The sequence below is a fragment of the Perissodus microlepis genome, chromosome 20 (assembly GCF_051167445.1).
Source record: "Perissodus microlepis isolate ML-2025 ecotype Zambia chromosome 20, ASM5116744v1, whole genome shotgun sequence".
NCBI classification, from domain to species: Eukaryota; Metazoa; Chordata; class Actinopteri; order Cichliformes; family Cichlidae; genus Perissodus; species Perissodus microlepis.
Window position 1 is genome coordinate 17,406,475 of NC_140480.1, and position 23,369 is coordinate 17,429,843.

The 23,369-nt window shown below is 39.7% G+C and overlaps 1 protein-coding gene across 2 annotated transcripts in view; it reads left to right on the forward strand.

Moving 5' to 3' along the window:
- Positions 1–23,369, forward strand: part of atp2b3b (ATPase plasma membrane Ca2+ transporting 3b) — an 86,001-nt gene that overhangs the window by 16,107 nt on the left and 46,525 nt on the right. For both annotated transcript variants that reach the window (XM_084916942.1, XM_084916943.1), the window contains exons 3-13: positions 6,523–6,720; positions 8,538–8,795; positions 10,695–10,820; positions 12,150–12,275; positions 15,933–15,974; positions 16,065–16,229; positions 16,614–16,685; positions 16,829–16,971; positions 19,098–19,230; positions 22,292–22,401; positions 22,614–22,748. In XM_084916942.1, coding sequence (XP_084773068.1) covers positions 6,523–6,720; positions 8,538–8,795; positions 10,695–10,820; positions 12,150–12,275; positions 15,933–15,974; positions 16,065–16,229; positions 16,614–16,685; positions 16,829–16,971; positions 19,098–19,230; positions 22,292–22,401; positions 22,614–22,748 — 1,508 coding nt within the window. The remainder of the gene's footprint in view (positions 1–6,522; positions 6,721–8,537; positions 8,796–10,694; positions 10,821–12,149; positions 12,276–15,932; positions 15,975–16,064; positions 16,230–16,613; positions 16,686–16,828; positions 16,972–19,097; positions 19,231–22,291; positions 22,402–22,613; positions 22,749–23,369) is intronic.

Here is a 23,369-nt window from a genome sequence, read left to right on the forward strand (position 1 = left end):
TTATCAGCAATATATAATAATATCAATATTCATGTAATATTCTAAATTTAAACATTGATGGTATAAAAGATGGATATAGCCACCATAATGCCATCTATAGGTTTGTGAGCACTCGTTCTGAAGCGTTAAGATGAGTGTTTTTTGGCAACAACAGCTTGAAACCAAATATGGCGGCTCTGACTGTGAAGCTGCTTGCTCATTGGTTAACAACTTCCCAATTGCAAGCCATTAGTCAATGATCAGATCCTTGGTCTGCTCCTCCTTTCTGGCATGTATAATGACTAAAAATTGCAAAATGACCTGAATGTTTTATTCAGTATGTGGAAATAATATCTCAATTCATGTTAATATCTTGGGAGAACTTGGCGGTTGATGGAGGTGAAGTTCATCATTGTTGTCAGATATCTCACCTTTTTGTTATATTTAATGTTAGTTAAACCACTAACATTAGCCACCATGCCTCCAGTCTCACACTAACTGCTATTGGAGGCATGGTGGGCACCGTGTGAGATTAGGCCGTTAAAGAGGCACAAACTCCTGCCATTTTGTGAAAGACAAGGGTATCAGTCATGTTTAATGTTGTTAACTAGCGAGGTCCAGAAAAAGATATAAATAGACAATGGCAACCAAGTGTTTTGTGGTTTACTGCCTGTTTATGCCATCTCAGTTCGACCTAGCTACACCAACAACATTACTCCTCTTTTGCTTTGTCTTCTTTATAGTTGTACACAAGCTGAGCATTAGACAAATTGCTCACACTGATCAACATCATAGTAACAGGAAAACAAGGCTTTAAATTTGGACATCAGTCCTTCTTCTCAGTGTGTAATAAACTGTCGCTTATCATGACACAATAGTGAAAGTTAATTGATGTGCACAATGGCCATTTTTGTTCACAACCCACAGGGATGTGGTAAGTTGTCATTGTTAGGTTGAAGTCATTAGTTTGCCCTGGAGATTAGCAGCCAACACACCCCTCAAACCTGAGGTGTGCCCACTGCCCAATATTAATACTGTGCAGTACTGTAGTGCGGTTGCAATGCAAAAAAAAAAAAAATAGATGTAATGCTAAGTAGTAAAAATGACATTACTTTTCTGTTTGGTCACTGTAGAAGGTAATTCGTTCCGCTGCTACTTATATAGCCTTATTCTGCAACATGGCCTGAGATACACTTTCTTGTAATAGCCAGTTGACATCCTATTGTTCCACATATGTATCCCAATAACAGCACGTATAACTATCTCATTATTGTCTTTTTAGGTAACAAATTTGAAGGAATGTGCATATCTCCACTCAAAAGAAGTATGTTATGTAAATCCAGATAAAAATAGTTGATTTTCTTCTGTTTTTCTTCCAATATATGAAGCTGATAATTCTACATTATGTGACCATGTGACATACTGGCATCAATATTGTGTCACAGAAAAATGTAATGTGAGTACATTAATGCATCAATTGGTAATGCTTTGTAATGCTTGGTAACTGTTGTTACATTTATAACATTGTAGTTCACATAAAATTCATGGCCGTTCTGATACCTGTTCAGTTTGCTCCTCCTCTGGTTTCTGAGTAGAACATTATGGATGAATTATTACAGCTTGCAGTCTGTGAGGAGGCGGGGAGCTAGGCTTGAGTGAATGGTGTAGGTGTTGGTGGAGATGGAACTGAACCAAATTGCATATTCAAAGATTTGCCCCTATTCAGGGACACGGAGGTTTACTTTTACACACGTATAATTCATGGCAGAGTATGAAACCTTTAAATATGTAATGTCAGCGTTTATCACACTTTGGTAGGGTTGCCCAGGTAGAATGATGTCTGGCTCAAGTGTATTTTGAGCTTTTATCTTTTTATACACTATAGTGAACAGCTGATCTGTGATTAACTTAGGAAAAAACATTAACTAGGAATTAATTTTGTCATAGTTATATTGATTGTTCTGCTAACCAGCTAGCCCTCCCTGCCCCTCTCAGGTGTTTAAACTGATTCAGCTGCTTATTCAGAAAGACTCTAGCAGACAAAAGGAGATCGACAATGCCAGGAGACAAACTTTAACTTAATAAATAAGTGTTTCCCCCAGAATTAGATTGTATTGCATTTGCATGTGTGTTCCTGTGCATGAGAGAAAGGCGCACCCACGCTTTCTTAAATGAATTCATAATGCTACCAATATATTGTAACATGATAATAGTGGTAAATGGCCTTTATTTGTATAGTGCTTTACTAGTCCCTAAGGACCCCAAAGTGCTTTACACATCCAGTCATCCACCCATTCACACACACGCTGGTGATGGCAAGTTACATTGTAGCCACAGCCACCCTGGGGCGCACTGACAGAGGACACTGGCGCCACCGGGCCCTCTGACCACCACCAGTAGGCAACGGGTGAAGTGTCTTGCCCAAGGACACAACGGCCGAGACTGTCCAAGCCGGGGTTCGAACCGGCAACCTTCCGATTACAAGGCGAACTCCCAACTCTTGAGCCACGATCGCACGATAATAACAATAACAATAATAACAATAATATTATAACAATAATCAGGTGTTTGTCTTATGAGTTCTTCCCATTTCATCTTTATAGTCTTGCACTGCCACTGGCAACAGTATTCCTCTTTTCATTCTGCAGACTCAGTGAGCTACAACACAGCATCGCTGGCTCTCCAGCTGGTTCAGGTTCTGGTTAGACTGACCTTCCAACTTGCAGCAGAAATCCAAATCCAATATAGCAGAACAATTGCCATCGCCAGCTGCATTTCAAATGGTGGACGTTCAAATTGGCTACAACACAGACCTTATGTTAGCTGGTAACCAGTTTATTCAAAATAAAAGTTTGTGTATTATTCCAAACTATGTTGATTACATCTTGTCTCGGATAAAAAAAGAACATGCAAAGTGTGTGTGTGAGAAACACTAAACAAGTCAGCTGATCTTTTCATACAACTAACTGATTAAGCAACTAATTTCTTCTGCAGTGCTGTAAATTTTTCATGCAGTCTCTTTTTCTGACACACATGATTCCCAAAGATCAAGTTATAATGAATTTGCCAAACTAGATTTTGGATATTTGTGTCTTTAATATTTTTGAATGTGTAGATGCGCACACTTGTGTATTCTACCAGGGGTGTGGTACCACACTACGCCCACTCCTTCAACTAGTTTGTAACCTAGCAACACAACGGCAGAGAGAAGTTGGCTTGGGAAGTCAGCAAGAGAGAGTGAAAGAAGAGTGAGATGGTGATGAACAGAGAGAGGTGAATAGAGCAAGAAGTTAGAGAGAGAGAGAGTGTGTGTGTACTCAAGTGTAAGTAAAATCTGTGAGATGTGTGTGTAAGAATGAGAGACAGAGAAGAGAGATTGAAAAAACACGAGAGGGGTGGTGGGTGTTGAGCTACAGTAAGTCTGTGCTGAGTGTTGCTAATTTGATACTGTGAGCTGGGCAGGAGTCAGTGCAGCAAGTCCCAACAAACCTAATGCAAAAACACACACATAAATACACACACGGTCACTCTCTCCCTCTCTGACACGGTGTCATGTATCTGCAGATGTCCCTACAAAGCACAGTTGGCAAACAACACACAAACACACACACACAAATGGTGATCTCCACACACTTTGACCATCTTCTCTTGCACTGTGCTCGCTTTCACAAATCACATATGGTGTCATCTCAAAGCAGCCAAAGTGCAAACACACATGAAGAAAGATGCTCCTATCCCCACCTTGTAATGATCTGCTTAAAAACTTGTGGCTGATAATTTCCGTGAAATATTTTCTGCTCCAGATCTGACACACCAACAAAAGCTGCTTCTTATGCTCTCTATGATTACAATCACGGCGAACATAGAGCTGGAATGTGTATTGACAGATCAGATTGGAGACTATGGGTATATACAGTGTTGAACAGACACACCAGGGAAAACACACCACACAAGTATACATTATGATGCAGTTAATGCTGAACATCATCTGTAACATGATCCACCGATCAGCATGGAAGCACTCTCTCTCTCTCACTTACGCACAGTGTAACTAGAACACTGCAGTGTGTGACCATTATACCAAGACTGAAGACATAGAATGGGAGAAGAAATGATGAGAAAGAGGGCATAAGATAAACTCTGTGTGTGTGTGTGTGTGTGTGTGTGTGTGTGTGTGTGTGTGTGTGTGTGTGTGTGTGTGTGATGTGGTTGAGGAGGAAAAGCTAGAACAGCTTGCCGCATTGTCAAGGACACATCAAGGGGAGATTGAGTGAGGGAGAAAGAGAGAGGAGGAGGAGTAGAGAGGCTATGGAAGAGAATGAAGAGGTGGGACTAATAAAGGGAGGATACAATTACTCAGCATAAGGTCACCTGTTTTCTGTCTCTCTCTCTCTCTCCTGTTGCCACACAACTCTCCTGCAAGCGCGCTGGAGCAGGATGTCTCAAAACACACACATGCATACACGCACACAAGTCATTGAGCTCAGCCAACCACAGTAGCATACAAATTGCCATTTCCTATCCCCCGCTGTCAATCACAAAAGAAAAAAATGATTCTGTTTCAAACCTACCATGCAGGAGAAATGACATCACCTGTTGCTGGGCAGAAACCTCTTAGAGACAGGAAGCCCTGGTCCTGATGTCCTAGTCACTATGGAAACGGAATCATTTAGGGAGGGGAGAGGAGGTTGAGTATGGAGATGTATTACCTTCATAGATGGATGGTTGTAGTCAGTAGTTTGCGTACACTCATCGTGGGCATAAATGTCATGGTAAATTTGAGCCTTTGATTACAGGGTGGAATGGCTGTACAGCATACAGCTTTAATTACTTTTTAAAGAACTGGCTGCACAATTTTAAATGTAAATTTATTTAGGATTTTCTCTAATTCACACAGGGTCAAAAATACATAGCACTCCCATTAATATTTGTTTAAATATCTCTAAGCAAGTTGAACCTTAACACTTTTGGTAGCCATCAACAAGCTGCTGGCACAATTCTTGGATAGTTGATCAATCTCTTCAGGTTTATTTAAATTTGCTGTATTTCCTGAATCTGGCTTTTCAGCATAATCCACAAACGTTCTATAGGTTTGAGGTTGTAGTTTCAGGAAGGCCAATTCTTAGCTTATTGTTCTTAATTATTCTTAGCTTAATGTTATCCATTCAAAAACCAGTGTGTTTGTGATCATGGTCCACCCGATTGTGTCCATATTTCAACCATTTAACTGTTAATCTGAAGTCAATGTTGAAAAATTTGAAGGTAGTTCTCCATTATTCCATCTAATTTATTAACAACCTCAGAACATGAGGCTACCACTACCGTGTATTGTGCTTAGGTCTGAAAGCCTCACCTTTACTCCTCTAAACATGCATTTCATCCTTGTGGCCAAGTAGCTCAATTGTTTTTCTCCAGAAGGCAACTGCAAATTTCAGTTGAGGTTGAAGGTGCCAATTTTTCTTGGTTGGCACCCTCTCAGTCCATAGCGGTGCAAAATTCACTTTACTGCTGACAGTCAGAGATGTTTCAGTAGTTACTAGTTTACTAGTTCATAGCAAGCTTGAGCCTTGATGGTTCTTGGGTTATTCTTTACATTGTAAGTAAATGTATCTCAATTCAGTTCTGTTCAATTCAATTCAAGTCAATTAATATAGTGCCAGATCTCATCTGTTTCTTCTTTCAGACGTTGTCAAAGACCTTCCTAATCTGTGTAAATCTTTACTGAGTTCACTGACTTCTCCCTTCTCCCTGAATATTGATTAGTTATTTCAAACATATCCTTTTTGTGCTGGATGATAGTTACAGTTACAGTCAAACATGATCATGTTAATAGGCCATTGCCTTGTCTAGTTAAAAGAAATTGTAGAACACTGAGCAGCACGTCTTAAAAGATTTACGTGTATGTATATATTGAAGTCTGTATGTATGCTTTTGACTCTGTCTATATTGGAGAAAATCCCAAATAAATTCAAACTTATTTAAAGTCATAATGACATGTGGTGTACAATCATTCCACCCTGGAAAAGGAACAGTTCAAAGAAGTCATTAAACACCCAAATTAACCATGATATCCATGCACATGATGAGTGTAGATAGACTTTTGACAACAACAGTCCTCCTGATTTCAGGTGGACTCAGGTGACACCCCCTACCACCCATTAAAATTCCCAGAGAGAGTACAACAAGACTCAACGCCTAGTCTCTTGTCCACAAAATCCTTAAACGAAATATAGAGCCATGTTTAGCTACATTTTTTAAAGACTTTGAGATTATTTTACTGGGCAAAGGGCTTTTGTTAAATTTAGTGTGGGTGATGCTTTGTGCATGTATGTCGCATTCCAAGTGTCTTACTGTCCCTATGTACACTGTTGGTTTATCTCCACATATATCTTCACTTAGGAATGAAACTTGCACATCTGTGCATGCAAATGTGTTTTGTTTTTTCACTTGGCTATGTAAATCTTAAAGCATTTATTTTTACGAAATTGCATTTTCTATCTCAGTCTTGCCTCACGTGCCTCATCCTCCTACTGCCTTTATCAGGTCTCAGTGGGGAGCCGGCAGACCTGGAACGTCGGTGCCAAACCTTCGGCCAAAACTTCATTCCCCCCAAAAAGGCCAAGACGTTCCTGGAACTTGTGTGGGAGGCCTTACAGGATGTCACACTTATCATTTTGGAGGCCGCTGCCATCATCTCCCTTGGCCTCTCCTTCTACCAGCCTCCTGGAAAAGAAACTGAATGTGAGGATGTGGACAAAGGGTGTGGTTGCTGGTTTGGGAGGGTGTGACAAAAGGTCTGTCAGCAAGAGTGAAAAAGGTGGACGTGAAAAATGAAAACGAGATAGAGAGAAGTAAAAGTAAGACATTGTCAGTATACATACAGTAGGATAAGAGAGGAGGAACAAGACAGAGGAGAAGTTAAGGTTATATGAAGAAAACACACAAACACTGGAAAAGAATACAAAGGGAGAGGGTTGAAGCAAGCCATTTTACTCAGCACTGTGGTCCAGCTTGCATTTACATGTTGATGGCAATTGAAAAAGAGAAGTCAAAAGTTAATAAAGAAGAGCTAAATTCATCCAAATCCAATCTGCTAGTGAAAAACTAAATGCTGTTGGAAAAAAGGAAGTGGAACTTGAGTTGAGAAGACTTGGTCAAATCAAATTATGAAACCAATATATAAAGTATATTAAAGCAAAGCTAAGAAGAATTGCTAGGACTAGGACTAGGACTGCTAGGACTGAGAAAAATGCAAAGTTATTTATTTTTAGTTTTATCTGTTTTCAAATTTTATTAGCGTTAGCAAATATTATAATGCAGCAGTAACTTGAACGTGTTTTATTTCTGTTAAACTTAATCTAGACTTTCAAAAATTACAAAAAAGCAAAATGCTAAATATAGTAACAATCACCACTAACTAATTTATTTTTTGGCCTCACATAAGTAAGAAAGCATTAGATTAAGTGTTTATAAAAGCACTAAAGTCAGCCAGCTGTTCAGTGATGTCAGCTACAGCTTATTGAAAATTGCTGTATAAGCTAGAGAAATTCTTTGAATGGTGGATCTAATAGTGAGTCAGTCCCTATAGAGTCCTATGCTACCTATAATACCAGACTTTAGAGAAGAAATAAACATAATTTAGAGCCTGGTGCAAGAGCGAGTACATTTTTTTTTTAGTCCTGATTTTCTTTTTACCCAAAGTTAACTGCTCATTTATTATCATATTTACTTTTTTAGCCAACTAATGCCAACTAAGACCAAGATGCTGACGCCCAAAATGGCATCAGCATTGAGACTTTTAAACATCAAATTGTCTATGTATACAGAGACCCATTCCAGTAGACCCATTTTACTCAGGATCAGACCAGGATGATTTAAGTTATTCTTGTGACAAATTTGCATGCTGTTTTATTATCTCATTTAGATGTACAAGTACTTCCATCAAAACATTCTCAAATGTTGCCTCTTGGATGTTCTGTTTAGCAAAATATTATACTTTGTTGCTGTTGATTTTCCTGTTGTTTGGTGAAATCAGAGAGGAGTGAAAAAAATAAGAATCTTTTTATATAAGGAAGAAAAATACAAGCACACAATAGACAAAAGCTGAAGAGACAGAAAGTGAAATGGCTCACCAAATTGGGTCTGTTTGATTTGGTGAGCCATTCAGTGACAATGAAGAGTCATGATAGAGAGGAAGTGGCCTCATCAGAGGATGCAGATATGGGACACTGTGGCTCTGTGTTAAACCAGCCACACATGCAAATTAAAAAGAGCAATGACCATGTGTAGTCATTAGATGATGCTGAAAATAACAGTCAAAAGTAGCCTCTGCACTTCTAAGCTTAAGCCATATTGTTTTGCTCTCTGTGACTCACCAGAAACAATGATGAGGTTTTGATATTTACCTAATATCAGTTTTTCTTGTGGACCATTTGATTATATTTTCCCCTGTTATTTTCCTCCCCATTTGAAATTAGATATTTTTTGGGAAAACAGCTATTGATTTTCTGAGGCATGTTCAAAAAATATCTGACTCTAAACAATTGCTCCATCTTCAGCATGCGGGAATGTGTCGGCGGGTGCAGAGGATGAAGGCGAGGCAGATGCTGGCTGGATTGAGGGCGCTGCCATCCTGCTTTCTGTTGTGTGTGTTGTCTTGGTGACAGCGTTTAACGACTGGTCCAAAGAGAAGCAGTTCCGGGGTCTACAGAGTCGAATTGAGCAAGAGCAGAAGTTCACTGTTGTGCGAAAAGGAAACGTCATCCAGATCCCTGTGGCTGACATGGTGGTGGGGGACATGGCTCAGGTCAAATATGGTAAGGAATCCATTATAAGATCTTCCCATACAAAAAACCCAACAACATACCAACAAATTAAATGATTTGTTCAGTTTCATTTTTGTAAGTATTTTGATTAATTTAGAAGATCTAAGGACACTGCAGATAAAATAAAACTTAATCACAAGAGTCAATCACAAACATATCTGATAAAGAATGAAAGCTGACGTACAAATTTCACAAAACCTACCTCAGTTTAGTAAAACACAGTTGTAATGTATGCTGTTAGGGGAGCTCTGTGTAACCTCAGAAAACCATTGCAATTATTTACACCCATAGCAATAAATGAACCACATCAACACTATTGCCTGTGTCGACTTCATGTGTCTGCTACTGTCATCCAAAACAGTGATGAGACATGCACGAGGCTCTGTTTTATGTACTGTGTGTTATGTATCTTGTACAACAACTGAGATATGATAGATATTGTATAAGATGGTGTTAAGTTAACTTAATATTAACCAATGCTAGGCACCCTTTTCACTTTAGGTCATTATATGATTTCCTTATGGCTAAAATCAATACTATTTGACGTCATACATATGCTTGTGCTAGCTTGTTCAATAATAACAATAATTCAACAGGTTAGCTAACCAGCATTTGCACTCAGATATGTTTAGGGTTTTTTAGGTAAGGCCTCAGTCACACATGCCTAGAGACAGTCCTGGCAAATTCTGATCACTAGGGAAAAATGTGCCTTTCCGACCAGCTGGTTGCTGGAAGTTGCTTATATTGCTAGGTCAAATTGGTCACAAAGAAGCTGCTGCACCATTAACCTCCATGTAATTTGGTCACCAGGAGACCATGGTGAATCACCATATACCTTTTTGTGACCAATTTACCTAGTGTCAGCAAACAACCACCAACCACCCAGAAACACACTTTTCATGGCTTGGAGCCACTGATCATTCTGTAGGCCTGCATGACTGTGGTTCAGCTAAAATCATAGAGACAGCAAGGAACCTTCAGCAACCACTTGCGGGGAATACTTTACCCTAATGATCAGTGTTTGCCAGGTAATCACCAAACAAGTCTCTAAGTCTCTAAGTCTCTATGACTGGGACCAAAGATACCATCAGCTATTGATACTCTCTGTTGATGCTGGGACTGGAAGTGAGGAATTGAGGCAAAGCTTCAAGCATCCAGAATGACAGCCTGTAAAATGAGTGGGAACTAAGAGGGATGTTGTTTTTTCCAAATCAGCAGTGTCTAAAAGAAAATGTGAAGGTCATAGAAGGAAAGAGAATCAACCCTGGATTGTGGATGATTGAATAACACTGATTTCAGTTATGAATCACAAATGTCCTTTAGATGATGCTAATCATTTGTGTCATGCTAAAACATAAAAATATCACTGACATTTCCCCACTCATTTATAATATGGGTTTGCATGTCAGGTAAAGAACCAGGGGGAGATGGCAATCAATACCTCAACAGTGAATGCACACGTGTACACTCAAATTTTGGACACTCTTCTCATTGATAGAAAGTAATTATTTTTTAAATGATTATACTTTTTGCCACAGAGTAAAGAGTTTAAAAGCTTTTTTTTTTAGGTAAGGCATTTTTCATTAGTCAAGCTACCAGCCACAGTGACCACTGAAACGAGCAGACACACACAAATAATCAAGAACACCATCCATTCCATACATTTATTGTTCCTTCTTGTGTTTGTTGTAGAATTTATGTCACGCCATTTGCATGCATGCATTGATGGGGATACTATATGCAGTGAGAAAAAAAGAGACAGCGAGAGAGGGAAATGGCATAAAAAGCAGTTAAAGTCAAGTGAATTTAATTGGTGCTGTGCAGTAATAGTGAGGATATATAATGCAAGCAAGCTGAGTAAAACACTGATATGTGTATGTCTATGTTCAGGTGACCTACTGCCAGCTGATGGTATCTTGGTCCAAGGAAATGATCTGAAGATAGATGAGAGCTCTCTTACCGGAGAGTCTGACCATGTACGCAAATCTGTGGATAAGGACCCCATGCTGCTCTCAGGTTTGTTGTTTTTTTGCTCAAAAAGTGGCAAGTGTTTTTTCCCCCCAGGTATTTTTAAGTACATAACGTACTTAAATGTACTGGGCATTTAATGCCCCTTAACTCACTGTTTATTATATTTAATTCTCCCACCAAAAAGAGAGATCAGAGAGATCATTCTGTTCGCTTTTTTGTCTGTCTGTCTGTTTGTTAGCAGTCTAGAGTCCACAGTTATTAAGATATCAACATTCTAATTACAGTTTGTGTGGCGGTAGATACCAATATCAGCTCGAGCTGATTTAATTTTGGTGAAAATTGGGTCAAGTCAACACCAACACCAAATATCAAAATCAGTAAAAACTTCATATTACCCACAATTATTTGTAATTCATCTTCAAACTTCGCAACTTCACAATGCCTTGGGGGACATTGGTACCTAGGTTGGCTAAACATTGAATAAAGGTCAAAAACTTAAACCAATATACCATTTGATATATTATGGAGAGAACAATGCAACACACTTTTTCTTTCTTCAGTACAACACCCTGTGACATCACAATGACACCATAAACTTTTGGAAAATTACACACTGCATGAATATATCTTAAATCTTAAGTTTTACAGCTTATAGAAGCCAAAGATTTCAGCCACTTCTGCTCCAACCATATGGGTAAAGGTAATACAATACACAATTATAGTATGTAATGCTTCAAGTTCATAGGTCAAAGGTCAGACATCAGCATGTTATAAAAGCAGGCCCTCATCAACATGTTGTAATAAAAACATCATCAAAGTTTTAGTATAGCACTTGCCCTTTGGGGGGAGTTGCGTTCTCTGACTGCTCTTGTTGTTTGTCTGTGTCACTACTTTTTTTCCAGCAACCAATGAAAAAGCTCTGGTAAAGTACCTGTCGGCCTGACGCCAAACATCAGGCGGAAACAAGCTGTAGCTTTTAAACTGAATGAAACATCCAGTGGCTAATTTTTAGTTGGCTTGTGCAGTCTGAGTTTTTTTCATGTTGCTCTTGCGCCAGCAGTTGCAACTACAAGTGTGCATGCAGCTATGAAGATAAAGCACATCCTCGTGATGTTATTTATTATTCATAACTGTCTGGTAAAGTAACAGATTGTAAAACTATACAAACATATTCAATTTATAAATACTATGGGTCACCAAGTCAAGTCTTTTGCCATCAATTCAAGTCAATGAAAGACAAGTCAGTATTTTTGTGACCCTGCTCCTGAGGGTTAGGGTTTAGCCTTAACTAATTTTTTTCCTCCAGATTGTCTTTTTTTACTGTAACTATTGAGACCAACACTTTACATGTAGCACTCATCTAAACTATTAAAGGTACCCATGTGATGGAGGGCTCGGGGAGGATGCTGGTGACAGCTGTTGGTGTCAACTCACAGACAGGCATCATCTTCACTCTCCTGGGAGCTGGAGATGTGGAGGAAGATGGGAAAGAGAAGAAAGGTAAGTGACCCAGTGGAGACAATAAATGACAATAATTAAGATAATTTTGTTGAAGATGTGTTTCACCTTTATGATAGGTTTAAATATTTTCATCTTTATTATTAATACGTGCAGTATTGTTGTTGATATATTCAAACCAGTAGAGGATGTAAAAAGATGAAGCAGATAAAGCTCTCTCTTTTATCACCTCTGTGACCTTTGGTTTAGTCGCCCTTTCTTTACTATCTTTTGGTTAGCATCTGACACACATATTACAACATTATTTAACTGAAATTTAAAAAAAAAAGAAAAGAAAAACAAAACAAAACAAAACAAAAAATGAAAATTCACAGTGTGGTAAGCTTAAAAAACTCACTAATACAAAGAGCCTCGAGGCAACTGTTGTTGTGATTTGATGCTATATAAATGAAATTACATTGAAGTTGTAACTAAATGAGACTGTGCTGATGAGAAAACTCTATAAGGACATTCAAAATGTATAATATACATTTTGAATGTCCAAGATGACTACCTAGAGACACACACCAACAGAAACAAAATAATCAAACATACAAAACAAACACAAAAGACATAAAACCCAGCATAAAAATAAGACACAATATGGTAAAGAAAAGACCAGAAACTACAAATAACACAGCCATCTTCTTTTGTGTCTGCTTCAATAGGGAGGTCTTGCTCTTATGGGGGGGGGGGGGGGGGGGGGGGGGGGCTGTTACATGTCTGTGCCCAGGGGGCTATTGTTTCATAATCCATCCATGCTCACACATTGTGACATGCGTGTGCTGGGATGTGTGTGTATGGGGTTAGCTGAATGCCTGAATGATTTCAGATAAGAGCTTCAACAGGAAACACACCAGTTTAACCTCATAGATAATTTAGCCCACATCCTCGTCATCTCTCTCTCCACTACCTGTTTCCCTTTCTCTTTCCCCACTTGTTTTCTCATTTTCCCTTTCTTCTATCAGCCTGTCCGTCATTCTCCGATTCTTTCACTGTTTCTCTTGTTTACCCCGCTCCTGTGCCCTCTTTCACTTTCCTCTCTCTGGCGTTGCCCTCCACTGTCTCTCCTCCCCACCCTTAATCTGAGAGAGAGAGGTTGAGGCTGCAGATTGAATCAATTATTGAAAGAGCAGGGGAGAGTGAGGCAGCTGGAGAGTTTCAGGGAAGAGTGTTGGTTGGTCAGTGCACAAAGCATTAGTCTGTGCTCATATTTGTTCCATAGGAGCCATGCAGTCAGAGCAGAGCTGCAGACAGCAGAAGCAACAAATACTTTCAGAAGCACTTAAGGTTAATATCATTATTAGTGCACTCTTCTGTGCCTCTACAGTACTGCTGCAGTTCTCACTTCACAATTGAAATGTGTCTGCTACTGTTGACGTCTTGAAAAAGGAGAACACATGTTCCTGGAATGCAGAAATAGACAGCAACAAAGGGCCTGATGACACTTATTTTATTAAAGAATACTCTTACAGCTTGTTGTTTTCGTTCTGTTCCCAAAGTGTTTGTTGCATCCTGGGATGTGTTGCAGCTCAGTGCAGCTGCCTGTGTGGGCTGGATCATTCAGACACTCGTTTACTGGAACTAATACATTATTCAGAAGACTTCTACAAATGCCAGTGGGGCTGTTTACGTTTCTTCTTTAATCTGTCTCCTATATTGAGGTTTCATTCTATGCAATACGCATTACGCACGCAGAGCTGTGCATAAAACCACATTCACTTCTTGAGTTTTTTTTTATAAGATTTGCTGTTTTTTGTTTTTCCCTTTTTGCCAAATCCTTCATGTGCCCCTTCCCACAAAAACCTTCCTTTGTCACACATTTAACAGAGGAGAGTACTGAGTTGCTCATCACTACAGATGCCAGTTACAGCACAGTCACCAATGGTATGTGAGCATAAAGTTATCCGCCCCACTCCTTTCCTCAACCAATGAATTGACCTCATAGTGTACACAGTGAAAGTGACAGTGCCGTATGATGCCACTTTGTATCTGATATCACCGTGTTGATGTTCATCCTGCAGTATCATAATGATGTTACTCTGGAACTGTTATTGCAACTCATGTTGTTGTGGTGGGTGTGCAGGAGTAGGGAAACGAAATATTAAGACTTAGTGGACTTTTATTTTTTTCATCAGTACATAGTAAACATTCAAGAGACAACAACAAGACAACAAGTCAAAGATTATGGCAAGTGCTGTGGAATTTTTAACCAATTTTAAGTTGTTTGGTTTTATCCCACACTGGTTTGAGAGCAGCTGTCACCCTCCAAACCCCCCCCCCACACACACACACACCTTTTTTATCCTAAAATCACTACAGAAAAACTTTATATTGTGATGACTCCACAATATTACAGCGGAAACACTAACAATCAGAAGATCCCCTATGAGTAAGGGTTAGATCAGCGGTCCCCAACCTTTTTTGCGCCACGGACCGGTTTATGCCCGACAATATTTTCATGGACCGGCCTTTAAGGTGTCACGGATAAATACAACAAAATAAAACTAGTACCGGTACCGAAAAAAAGAAAATTTATTCATAACACACGTGAAAAGACCAAGGAAAACCGAGTAAACGATAAAAACGATAACAAAATAACGCTGAAAACCGATAAAAACCCTGAAAACCATACATTTCACACCTGAGCCTCATCTCTCGCGGCCCGGTACCAAACGACTCACGGACCGGTACTGGTCCGAGGCCCGGGGGTTGGGGACCGCTGGGCTAGATGATGATAAGGAGAAAATACTCCCTTTCAGCAGAACCATGGAGATGCAGCCATGAGTGGTTGGGGAAGAAAAATGAGAGCATGGAGAAACAAGGACAAAATACAATCTATTGGAAAGAGAGAAGACAAAAAATAATGATATGCAGCAGTAGGGACATTAACATCTGGGCTTGAAAAGAAGTTAGTGGAGAAGAAATGCTCAGTGTATCACAAGAAATCTCCCAGCAGCCTTTGACAGTGTAACTAAGGAATGCTACAAGGTTACCTGATGCGGTCGTAACTATAAGATTTATCAAAAAGGAATGTTTTAAATCTAATCGTCAACTGTTTGTCTCCCAATTTCAAACCAAGAGCTGGTTCCACAGAAGAGTGCCTTCAGTAATTAGACCTGCAGTCTGAAAGCAAAGTGCTCTATTAGTATAATGTGGTACTATGAGGTCTTTAAGATATGGCTGCACCTTATTAATGAAGACTTTGTATGTGAAGAAAATGATTTTAAATTCAATTCAATTTTATATTTTACAGGAAGCTTGTCAAGAGAAGCCTATATAAGGGAAGCATGATCTCTGTTTCTAGTGCTATTTTGTGTTTTTTTTAATGGAGAAAACACTGATTGGAACAATGTCATGAAGCCAAAACCATTTGTGTGAGGTGACTACCAGAGCAACATTGGTCATCATGTTGTAGGAACACCATTGTGGTGATATCAGATTATGTGGATTACCTTTGGATAATACCTTTGAAAATGTCTCTCACTCTCTTGTATAACCCAGTGTATGAAGTATGAACTGTTCCCTTTAGTATTGTTCTGTGTGTTTTCTGTTTCTGCAAGTTGTCACAATAAAAATGCACTATTTGTTTTATTATTTTTTGTGTTCTTGTTCTTTGACCTTTATGGCCCTGTCTAACTTGGCCTCCTTTTGTCTCAGGAAAGCAACCTGATGGTGCAGTGGAGAACAATCAGAACAAAGGTTGGTTTGCATGTCGAGTGAGTTTGTTTTATTGTCAGGTGCTGAAGACATTTACAGTTTTCAAATCTTTTTGCTGTGTGTGTTTTTCAGCCAAAAAACAGGATGGGGGAGTTGCCATGGAGATGCAACCTCTGAAGAGTGCAGAAGGAGGAGAGGTAGAGGACAGAGAGAAGAAGAAGACCAATGTTCCAAAGAAAGAGAAGAGTGTGTTGCAGGGAAAGCTCACAAAACTGGCTGTTCAGATTGGCAAAGCAGGTACACAACTCATCCCTATACCGGGCAGAATTTCACGCCCTTATAGTTTCAGTGTCCTCTAAAATATCAGCACACAAAGTGGAATCTGCAGCTGTATGTCCTACTGAGCTTTTGTTGCAACAATGTATGGGTTTCTCAGTATGAAAAACTAATTGTGGGAATAGTGTGAAGGTCTGAGTGTGAAAGTATGAAGACTTGGGTAGAAAGATGCTGTATTCCTGTTCAGAGACAGGCATGTGTGCAAGATGATGTTCTTGACTCCTACAAGAATATGAACGACATGTTTTTATTCTTGGCATGTGTCACTACAGGCCCAACATAAAATGCAATGCAGTCTTGACTGAGCAACTCTGATGAGTTGTCTCTTCCTTAATCTCCCTACAGGTTTGGTGATGTCAGCCATCACTGTCATCATTTTGGTGCTGTTCTTTGTCATCAACACATTTGTCGTTGAAGGTTTGTGTTTATGCAGCTTCCCAACATACACAATCGCTCATTACTGTTTTAAACACAACAGTGTTTTCTTGTCATGTCGAACATTTCTTAGGCTTTCAACAGAGGTTGTGTAGGTTTAATATGCAGTTTGCTGTGTGTTGCAGGTCGCTCATGGTTGCCAGAGTGCACTCCAGTCTACATCCAGTACTTTGTCAAGTTCTTCATTATTGGAGTCACTGTGCTGGTTGTTGCTGTCCCAGAAGGCTTACCTCTCGCTGTCACAATCTCTCTGGCTTACTCTGTCAAGGTACATTCGCCTGTCAGCTTTAATGAATGATTAACCACATGGACATGTAGGAACTGCTACTTCTTTAGCTGGTCACGTCGGCTTCACGCTGAGACTGTCATGGGAAAAAAAGTCAGCTAAAAGAGACTTAGCCACCTTCATCCTGGGGACTGGAACAGGAGTAGGGACATGCTGAGCCCTGTCTGGGCACTAGCTTCCCTTGGAAGCAGGGACCAGTAGAAGGAACCACAGCTGTCCTCACCCTGGGAGTGAGTATGGATGCAGGGACAGGGTGGATCCTGGCTACGCTCACTCTGGGGGATGGGAAAGGTGAAGGGTTAGGTTCTGGAGTGGCCCTTGGTGGAGCAGCAGTCTCTACAAAACCAAGCTAGGAAGCGGAACAGTCTTTTAGGCTGCTTAGCATAGTTGCGCTCTTAGCAGTCTTTGAGGAAACCCCCAGCAGGGCAACAGTTTCTGGGGAGGCCAGCTCAGCCAAACCACTAATGGTCTCCAGGGAGTCGTGCTGTGAATCAGTTCTTGGGGAGACATGCTGTGAAACCTTAACAGTCTCTGGGGAGAGTGGCTCAGTCACAGAAACAGGCTTTAAAAAGGCTGGACAAAACACAATATCACTTTCTGAAAAGATCAACTCTGTATGACCATATGGACTTATCTTGTCTACTAGCTTAGCAAAAGGAAACACTGTTTTAAATTTGGCCAGTACAGAAGCACCAAACATGTTCTTCTTATTAACCGTTTCTGAAATACAAAACACACTTTGTTTATTAGCTGGCTCAGGAAGACAAGACTCAACGTTCTTAATGTTCATTAAAGAAACAAACTTCATGGTCCCAGACATATCGACCGACTGATGAAGAGGAAACACAAATTTTAGATTGGCCAACTCAGAAAAGGCACACGTCAGTCTTACTCATGACAGGCATGGTCTTGGAAAACCCAGCTTGGCTGACACAGGCTGGCAAACAGTCCCGTGCTGTATGTTCCCATGTAAACGACAAGGCTGACGGGCCAGGCAGCGGGAGCTCTGGTACGCTGAACGGCCATCCTGAGGCAGGAGAGCAGGCTAGCGCAGAGTCTATAATCCTCAGAAATTGAAAGAGAGACTTCTCTGGTGTGAGGCCACCGTACTCAGTCTTGTAACCAGCCTTTCTTCGCTGCCCCAAGCCCCTTTTCCTCAAGGTTGAATATAGATGGAGATGTTGGAGGTTATCTGGAGAGCGAAGAGGACAGAGAATGACAGGCTGAACCTGCCCACTCTTATCACTGGAGGGTCGGGCAGAGGAAGGGCCAGGGAAACTGAGGATTGGCATCTGTGAGGCCCCCCCTAGGGCTAGGCAAGTCCCCAAAAAGGGTGATATTACACTGATTTCAGTGGTTCTTTCACACAGTCTTTAATCCATTAAATCATCATTGCAATCTTTGTTCTTTCCTCTTGCAAAGTGGTACACATGTTGTTCCAGTGACATTTACAGTCATGTATACAAGGTCAAATGTAAGGTAAGGAAGGAAATGTGAAAAACTCTTTGCTGAATACTTTAAAACACAGGAAAAGTGAAAACTAAAAATGCAACCTAATAAAAGAGCAGAAATCCTTATGAAGAAAATAAATAAATAATTAAGAGCTCTGAAATAACCATGAGAATCCCACTGTGCCAGTTCAATGAAGAGAGCTCATTTGTAAGAAGTGAAGTGATTTATTGAGATAGAGAATTCTATTAACATATTTGGCAATTAGACTCAGATGACCCATGATAGCAGAACAGAATCCCAGTGGTGTTAGGATTTAGAACAGGACCCTCCGGAGTCTAGACACTGGTGGCAGGTAAGATGGGGAGGAGGTGTGTCTAAATCAGTTTTCTAAAAGAATATAATTGAGAACCTTAAGAAAGTGTCCATCTAGTTTCAGAAAAAGGGTTTGGTGTCGTAGTGTATACTATTAATACATTAATTCTACATTTAACATTTTCTCCATATCCTCCCTTATCCTTATTTATCTATCTATCTATCTATCTATCTATCTATCTATCTATCTATCTATCTATCTATCTATCTATCTATCTATCCTCATTCACACCATCCCACCCTCCCTCCTGTCCTCCCCTCACACACTGCTATGTCATTTATAGAAAATGATGAAAGACAACAACCTTGTACGGCACCTTGATGCATGTGAGACCATGGGTAATGCTACGGCCATCTGCTCTGACAAGACAGGCACCCTCACCACGAACCGCATGACTGTAGTGCAGGCTTACATCGGTGAGTACAAGTGATAATTCATAAATGCCATGCTGAAGATTGGTGAACAAATTTGTGAATGTTGAAGAGTTGTGGGTAGTGACTGAAAGAACGAGATATACACAAGATACAATTGGCAGAAAATGAGCTTCCTCCGAAGGGTGGCTGGCCTCTCCCTTAGTTCATATTAGAATGAATCAAACTTTCATCCATTCTAATATTCTGTAGTGTAGTTCAGTATTGCAATTAGTGACAGTCTAGTTCTAGTTAAATAAATAAATTGAAAGATTCTATAAACTGACCTCATTAATTGAAACGTTGACCTATGATTTTAAACAATAAATATATGACATCCCTTTTAACATTGCCTCAAGGTATAAAGGAGATGGAACTGTTGTTTATGCATGCACCTGCTCAGTGTGTCCAGAAATATTAGATCTTTCTTCTTTACACTGGCTTCCTGTCTCCTACAGGATCCAATTTAAACTTCTACTTTTTGTTTTTAAGTCACTTAATGCCCGAGCCCCTCCTTACCTGTATGAGCTCCTCTCTGCCTATGCTCCAGGAAAAACCACGAGGTCTAGCTCAAAACTAATGTTGTCCATCCCACGGACTAACCTCAAATCCCGTGGTGATAGATCCTTCTCTGTGGCAGGTCCCAGACTTTGGAATAGTCTCCCCTTAAATATTAGATCTGCACAAACACTTGAGCAATTTAAATCTTTACTAAAGACACATTTCTATGCCCTGGCTTTTAACACACTATGACCCAAGCATTTTGGTCTTATTTAAATTAGTTTAGTTATTGTTTTAATTCTTTTACTGTCCTTTTATTGTTTTTTATTGTTATTATTGTATTACATTGTTGCTTTTTAATACCATTTTTATATTGTTAAGCACTTTGTGCAGCATCGGCTGTTTGAAATGTGCTATATAAATAAATTTGACCTTGACCTTGACCTTGACCTTTTGACTGTTTTGCAGATGATGCGCAGCTTTATATAACTCTTTTACAACAATAATAGTTGTCGTTGTTAGTTAATACTAGAGATGGACCGATCCGATATTACGTATCGGTATCGGTCCGATACTGACCCAAATTACTGGATCGGATATCGGTGAGAAATAAAAAAATGTAATCCGATCCATTAAATATCAAAAAAGCACCTCACAAAACTTGCTACACGGCGTAACCGTAGCACGTTGCAGCAGTATGCATCACGTGATAGAGCGGCTGTGTGTATTTGTAGCCTTGCTAGCAATCCGGCATTTCATCTCCGAGGAAGTTTTCCCAGAGAGAAGTAAAGCAAGTGTGTAAGTTCATCTCTGAATGTTTGTAAAGCATTCCCACGTTAAGCTTAACAACCGATATATGGAGGGACTGCCCCTCTCTCTCTCTCTCCTGCTGCTACTTCAATCGTGAAACTGATTAATGATCAGCTGATCGGCTTTTCTGTCGCGAGTCCGTCTCTCTTCTTTGTTTTTGGCCCACTTCTCACCAGAAAGAGGAAACCAGCGGCTGAACAACAGCAGCACTATTAAGCTTGATAAGCTGTTGTTAGAATTTATTTAATATTACTTTCTACACCAGGATCCTTTTCTACGTAGCTGACGGCTGGTAACTGTGCAGGGGCGGATCTAGCAAAGTTTAGCCAGGGGGGCCAATAGGGCATGAACAGGGAAAAGGGGGCACAAAGACATACTTTTCTTTCTTATTCTCATTTAAAATGTCTAGCTTTTAATAAATAATTATCTGACTCTTACACCCAAAGTTTTAATCTGATGTAAAATATATAGAAGTCCATTACTGTATATAGTAACTGTTAAGTCTAATATACCCTAGTAAGCTATAGTACTTTTTCCTTTGGGAAAGTACCATCTGTGAATTCTGCAATTCTGTTGAAGAAAGATGTCGAATCTATTTAATTATTCTTGAAAAATAATTTATTTCTGTGCATTTTTCCACACTGCATCAAATTAAATTTGATTACATCGATTAAGCATCATGAGGTGGAGGGTGGGGGGTGGTTCCCTATGTTTTTTTGCTGGGAGTTTGCAACCCTATTAGTTAGGTTGCTTAATATTTCTGCTAAGTACTCTTTAAAATACCAGAATAGGGAGGATGGAGTAGGTTTAAGTTTATTAGATTGATCAGTGTTGCTGAACTATGAAATATTTTGGGCGCAGTGTATTTTTTACATACAGGTATAACAGAATAGCTTTAGTGTTGTTATTTGTTTAAACTTGAGTATAAACTTATACAAAATGCAGCAAGATATTAAAAAAAACGTTTTATTGATTAAAAAACACACTATATCGGATTCATATCGGTATCGGCAGATATCCAAATTTATGATATCGGTATCGGTATCGGACATAAAAAAGTGGTATCGTGCCATCTCTAGTTAATACATTACATGCTAGTTGTTGACTGTCTCTCTACATCCACAATGAATTGGTTACAGCCACCTCTTCTTTTTTGTTGCTGTTTATATTTCATGTTCCTTTTTCAAAATCAGACTTCTCACTTTCACAAAGTTAAGAAACGTGTTTCAAAAAGATTGGTTAACAGTGACTGGCAGAGGCTAAGATGAACTTTTGACTTTTAATTCTTGCTATGAGTCAAGCTCCAAAACATACTGAATCCTTTTTACTCAGTAGTTTCTAGCGATGTCATTCAAACACAATGTCCTAGTTTGTAACAATTACTTTCTGTCATAAATTTGTAGTCACGTGATGACATCGGCAGGGTTATTTTCTAAGGCTTGACAAAGCGCCTGCAGAGCCACAGAATACGTTATACAACTGTTCTGACAGGCTCAGCAGCACTCTGCATGATGAAAACAGTGCCTCTGTGAAATGCCGTCAGTAATGTATTGGCACATAACTATACTACATACATTCCTCTTACAAAAACTCACCAGTGGAAACAATGGGGAAAAAAGCTTTAGCAGCATAGCAGTCTTCTGTCTTGACAAAACAACTTTCTGCCATGGGTGACTCATTATCAGCTTGATGGCACAATAGCAGCACAGAAAAAATCTATTACCAATGGGGATTAAAGTGATATTCTTGTTTTCAGGTGATGTGCACCACCGTGTGATCCCAGAACCTGGACAAATCAACCCCCGGACACTGAATCTGTTAGTCAATGCTATCGCAATCAACAGCGCCTACACCTCCAAGATCTTAGTGAGTCATGTATTGACAGAGGTGCCATTATGTTGCAGGTTGCTCTCTGGTTTAATAATGCTTTACTGGTCCTTGGTTGTCACTAATTAATTGGACTTGTGGGTTTTCTTTTTCCTGTTCCTTTTCTTTAATGTCATTTTTATTTTTGTACTTTCTCTGCCCTCCATCATTTCTCGCTCTCCAATCAAACACCTCAACTAACTTTCCATCAGCCACCTGATGTGGAAGGGGGTTTGGCAAAGCAGGTGGGCAACAAGACAGAGTGTGGCCTGCTGGGATTTGTATTAGACCTACAACAGGACTATGCCCCCATCAGAGAGCAGATCCCTGAGGAGCGACTGTACAAGGTAGGAACTCATGCAGCACATTTCACTTTTACCAGTTAAATTTTTATTTTTAGAACATTTTAGTAAAAGTTTGCCAGAAGGTTAGGTCACTATGTATTTGAACTCATCTAACTGAAAGAATCAACAGACTTTATATTGTGTTTTTTAAAGTCTGAGAATTAAATTATACATTTTCACAATATGCTTTAATAAAAATCAAGTGGGAGCTAATCACACTCAGTGTCCTCAAAACAAAGCAAGAACTGCATTCTGTTGCACTTTTGATGATGTAAGCAGGTCGCAAGGATTATACTTAATTGTGATTTGTTGCTGAATAACTGAAATGGAATTGAACTGAACTATGCTGTACATTTGGCCCTTGATTTGATTCTCATTGTGCAATCTTTAAACTTGCTAAATGAGAAGGGGTATCAGACTTGGTAAATCTGAGTTTGACACCTCTGCTGTAAAATCTTACAGGATTTTCAAACACTCTCTTGACGATTGGGTTCAACAGCATTCTCTCCGCTACAATGATGGGAGACAAACAAGCGTGTTGTTTTCCTTGGTGCTGGCAGATCACAGTGATGACTCAAATCATCACTTATTCATAGCTACATAAACCACAATCATGTTTCAGTG